At 40.6% G+C, this 1617-nt stretch overlaps 1 protein-coding gene across 1 annotated transcript; it reads left to right on the forward strand.

The window, feature by feature from the left end:
- On the forward strand, window positions 1–1389 carry LOC110697539 (protein ALP1-like). The gene has a single exon (XM_021874905.1). The coding sequence runs from the start codon at window positions 1–3 to the stop codon at window positions 1387–1389; it is 1389 nt and encodes a 462-aa protein (XP_021730597.1).
- The last annotated feature ends 228 nt before the right edge of the window (window positions 1390–1617 follow it).

The raw sequence follows: 1617 nt of genomic DNA on the forward strand, positions 1-1617 counted from the left end.
ATGTCTTTCATTTCTTCCACCTCAAGCTCCTCTTCTGATGATTTCTCCAAAAATCATGAATTTGATTGCTTAGTTGATGAGTATGTAGCAAATCACCTACCTCATAGATTACTTCCTCCAGAGCAACCACAAGAACCTCCACTAAATAATGAAACTGAACTATCAACGGAGCCCAAAAGGGATAGGGAAAGAGAAAAAGGGCATGTGCAACTATACAACGATTATTTCGCGAATAATCCAGTGTATAACGACAACCAATTCCGACGTAGATTCCGTATGCAACGGTCATTGTTCTGCCGCATTATGAGCAAAGTGGTTGAGGGGGATCAATTCTTCCAGCAACGTCGAAATGCAGCTGGGAAGCTTGGTTTATCACCGTTGCAGAAATGCACCGCTGCAATAAGAATGTTAGCGTATGGCGTAACCGCAGACGCTGTGGATGAATATTTACGTCTCGGCCAAACAACCTCTAGGCAGGCATTGCAACATTTCTGTCAAGGGGTTATTTCACAATTTGAAAGTGAATATCTACGAAAACCTACAGATGAAGATTTAAGGACAATCCTTCATCAAAATGATCTGCGTGGTTTTCCAGGGATGATTGGTAGTATAGACTGTATGCATTGGGAGTGGAAGAATTGTCCTACTGCTTGGAAGGCACAATATGCTGGTCGTAGCAAGAGTGCAACTCTCATTCTTGAAGCTGTTGCTGATCAGGATCTATGGATTTGGCATGCGTTCTTTGGAATGCCTGGGTCATGTAACGATTTGAATGTCCTTTACCGTTCACCGGTATTTGATGATGTTTTACAAGGTCATGCACCACCCATAAATTTTACGGTTAATGGACATCAATATGAGTTGGGCTACTACTTGGCCGATGGGATTTACCCGAGATGGCCAACTTTTATACAGGGTATAACACATCCTCATGTTAGAAAAGACAAGTTGTTTGCTGATCAACAAGCAGCAGTTCGGAAAGACGTCGAACGGGCTTTCGGAGTTTTACAAGCTAGGTTCGCTATACTACGACAACCAGCACTTGCATACGACGAAGATATTCTCTGTGATATTATGAAAACCTGTATAATAATGCACAACATGATCGTCGAGGATGAACGACACAACTACGCACGTGCAGATGTTTTGAGACGATACTACGAAGAAGATCGACCACAACGTACGGTGAGGCGGGCAGACCCGAGCGCAAGTGCCACGGTGTTTAACAACGAGCCATTTGAATTCAACGTCGGGCGACCACCCAACATTGATTTCAACACGTATTTGGAGAGAAGGATTTCCCTTCGTGATAGAGAAATTCATTCATCTCTGAAACAAGATTTAGTGGAGCACATATGGCAGAACTTTCGTCATAATGCGGTTGAATAAATAATTTTTTAGTTTGTTATTTGTAACCGCATCGTTATTTATGTTTTAATACTCGTGTTTGTATTTTATTTTAGTAGAACCACTTTTATCTAGTTCGTAATTGTACCGTTATTTAACATCCCATGTGTTTGTATTACCGTTATTGAAGTTCCCATGTGACTATTTAATGTGTTCATTACAAAAATGTGCTACTAATTCAAATGTTAAATTATAAATAAAACGTAATTG

Source organism: Chenopodium quinoa, unplaced genomic scaffold (assembly GCF_001683475.1).
Source record: "Chenopodium quinoa cultivar QQ74 unplaced genomic scaffold, ASM168347v1, whole genome shotgun sequence".
Taxonomy (NCBI): Eukaryota; Viridiplantae; Streptophyta; class Magnoliopsida; order Caryophyllales; family Amaranthaceae; genus Chenopodium; species Chenopodium quinoa.